Below are 3439 nucleotides of genomic sequence, written 5' to 3'. Positions count from 1 at the left end.
TAACATCCTCCTTTTTTCCCTTTATTCATTAGACCATGCATGTACACATATACACATTCAAAAATGGGAAAAACACCAACTGCAGCATTGATGCATGTACACATCCACCTTGCAAAGCTTGACTGGGTACTGTTGAAATGCTCATTTTTGAAGCTCACCCAGACATGGGTTTAGATATTAGGATTTGTATAGGCTGTGTTGGCTACTGAGCTCGAGATTGGTCAGGAGCAATCCGGCTGATACTGCACAATACAAGCAATCTCCTCTCATGGATTGGGCAAATAAATGGTCTTATTGTCTGAGCTAACTCGGATCCCTGAATCTGATGCCTAAATCTTGTGATCAATAATACCTTTTGGGATTTTCTTCAACAGGAATAAAAGGTAATACACAGCTCACTCTGGGTTTTTCTGCATGGTTGTCTTTTCACGATGCCTTATGATTTATCCTACTGGAATGGGTTGGGGGAGCCTGTTTACATTTTCTTAGTAAAACATTTGTGTTTTTTTTTTATTTAAGTACTAGGGGAATGATGTCTCAACCGTCATTCTGAATAGGCCATGCGATCAAAATGGAAAAAATTAAGATTCACAATAACACTCTGGGAGGAGCTCAAGTTCACAGCCACGGGGCAGTGGTGGGAAAAATAAATGAGTCCCTCAAGAAAGGTATGGCTGTGGACAGATTATTAAATGGCAAGATGTTGGGAGAAAATTTGGAAAAGGGGTTTGTTTTATAGACAAAGCAAGGGCTGTCATGTTTTATTGGGAGGTAACTAACCTCTTCTCAAGATGATTCTAACATAATTTGTAATTTTCATCCTTTTTTATAGGGAGACAAGTAGTTACAACTTCTAACTAATAACTCCTTTTCACGTACATCAATTCCCACATAACATATAACCCCTCTCCACTCTAATTCTTCACCCATGCCACGTTATCCAACCTCGAGGTGTACGTAACAAATGCATTCCCTAAAATTGGTTTTGTTCTCAAGACCATTCATTGGAAATTCAGTCGCCGTGGCATCTACATCCACCCATGTTGCTTCAGCTATTGGTCTTATCTCGACTTAATTGGGGAAGCCATGACTTCGTTTTTCAAAAAGAGAAAATGTAGGAAATCCGCCGATGACGCCATACCTGAGCTCTTATACCAAGTTGTCACATGCACAGGAATTAAAGAGATAAATGGGAAAATAGATAAAATATGGTTAGAAATAGGAGATAAAATAGGGATAAGGGATTGCTTTACAGATGAAGCAAGGGCTCGTCATGGTTTATTGGGAGGTAGCCTACCTTTTCTCAAGATAACCTCACGATAATTTGTAATTTTAATCTCTCTTTATTCACCATTATCCTCCATTTTATAGGGAGACAAGTAGTTACAACTGCTAATTAATAACTCCTCACGTACACCACTTCCCACATAACATATCTCTCCACTCTAATTCTGCACCCACGCCACTTCATCCAACCTTGAGGTGTAGGTAACAGCGATTGAACCCCATGCATGCTGCTTTCGCATTATGGTTTGATGGTTCACTCCCAGGTCAACCTCTAAAACTTTATACAAGATTAATCCCAGATCAAAATGTAGCAACATTGGAAAAAGGTATTATCCCTGTGAAATGCACTGAATCACAAAATGTTTGGTCAAAAAGGTATTATCTCTGTGAAATGCACTGAATCACAAAATGTTTGGTCAGAAAGGCATGATGCCTGTGACCGTTAGGTTGATACTCTCAAAAGAGCCGGGTGTGGGAGGGAAAGAATGAATGAATTTTACATATGCGGGAATGGTCTCTCCGTGAAGTGGGGATAAGGCTGCATACATGTCCATTCCCAGACCCTGTAGTGAGCCTCATGCACTGGGTACACACACCTCCTTAACATGTCTAAGAAAATGACGATATTTTTCGGCATGATTGAAGAAGAAAAAAATGCAGATGTTGCAACAACCATTCAATAAATCAGTAGATGCTGCTACTTGTTTCCAATTGGACTATGCTATTTAGATGTGCAAGGTACCCGGGACGGGAGAATGAAAACACAAAATGTAACAATTGAAAATGAAGATATCCTGATGGGAAAAGTTCTGAAAGACAAACATTGGTGGACTTATATGTTATATATAATGATGGACAAACATTTGAACCAATACAACCCATTTGAATAAATCCAATTACAGAGCTTCCAATGGAGAATGGAGCCAGAAGAATTATAGTCTATACACATTCCGTTGGGAGGGAATTAGTGCCATAAGGGTCATACAGGCCTCTCTCTACCATCACTCAGAAGAGAATCTTTCCCAGTTGTTTCAAAAACAAGTCAGGTGGGGGCAGGCAATTACTTATTTGATCATGATCCGATATATGCGTAATTCTTGGTTATTGCTGTTGTGCATTCTTGTCCATTCACCATCTCTCTTGTGAATTAATCTTTGATGAACCATCTTTGCCCACAGATATGATATCCCCCATAGTTTTGATCACTGCTACTTTCTCCCCCACTCTCAGTACTGCTGCTGTATTGTTTTCTCTGACGGTATTTCTTTGATTTGGATACACCACTATCACTAACACTCCCATTCAGGAGAGGGTCATCAATCCCACGGATCACTCTTCGTGTAGGTGATGATGAACCGATGCAACTATCATCTTTAGTTCTTTTCTCCTTTTCATGTTTCTTTATGTTTCGAGATATCTTGTGTAATTTCTCATTGAACCGTGTAATCCCCTTCTCCATCGGCTCCACAGCATGGGTTACTGTGAACTTGACATCATTCACAATCTGTAAAGAAGAATTCACATTCTTGTTAAGCTAGTATTTCATTAGAAGCAGGATATGGAAAACAAGGATAAACTGAGAAATGCAATGCAGCACCAAGATAATGTTTTCTGCTATGTAAAATCCCTTCCCCCTGGGGGGGGGGGGCGCAAATTAATATGGAAACATAAATAATGTGGTGATTTTGACCATAATTATATTAATACTCATATGGCTTCAGTTTATTCCAGTGAATATACCAAAATTAATTGTTTCAATTTCAGTGCCAGTTGAAACCAAAATATTTTGACTTAATCTGAAACCTTTTCTTACCATTGGCTTAAGATGAATTATGTGGTGTGACGACTGACGACACCAGCAAGGTGAATAGGCGTCGACTAGGCGACCAAGGCACCCTTCGAGCAAAGGGAGCCTGGACGCCTAGGTGACACCTTGACAACTATGATGGGCAAAGATGATTTGTAGCACACAAATTGGCAGCAGCAATTAGCTAGTCAATCAACTTGACTAAATATTGACTGTAAAGAGGTGAAGAGGTGAAGTGGATGAGCTCTTGCCAAACCAACTAGCTGCTTGTCATACATTGATACCACTTCTTACTTATTTCTTGAGGCGAGGATAATAATTAATTTCAACCATTAATACTTTAAA

General features: G+C 39.5%; 1 protein-coding gene across 2 annotated transcripts in view; it reads right to left on the bottom strand.

Moving 5' to 3' along the window:
• Positions 1–2265: 2265 nt before the first annotated feature.
• Positions 2266–3439, bottom strand: part of LOC122662661 (protein LAZ1-like) — a 68503-nt gene continuing 67329 nt past the window's right edge. For both annotated transcript variants that reach the window (XM_043858363.1, XM_043858364.1), the window contains exon 9: positions 2266–2791. In XM_043858363.1, coding sequence (XP_043714298.1) covers positions 2435–2791 — 357 coding nt within the window. In that variant the 3' untranslated portion in view covers positions 2266–2434. The remainder of the gene's footprint in view (positions 2792–3439) is intronic.

Source organism: Telopea speciosissima, chromosome 5, assembly GCF_018873765.1.
Source record: "Telopea speciosissima isolate NSW1024214 ecotype Mountain lineage chromosome 5, Tspe_v1, whole genome shotgun sequence".
In the NCBI taxonomy this organism is placed as follows: domain Eukaryota; kingdom Viridiplantae; phylum Streptophyta; class Magnoliopsida; order Proteales; family Proteaceae; genus Telopea; species Telopea speciosissima.
Note: the sequence above shows the minus strand (reverse complement) of the source record. Positions and strands in the feature narration are given on the sequence as shown.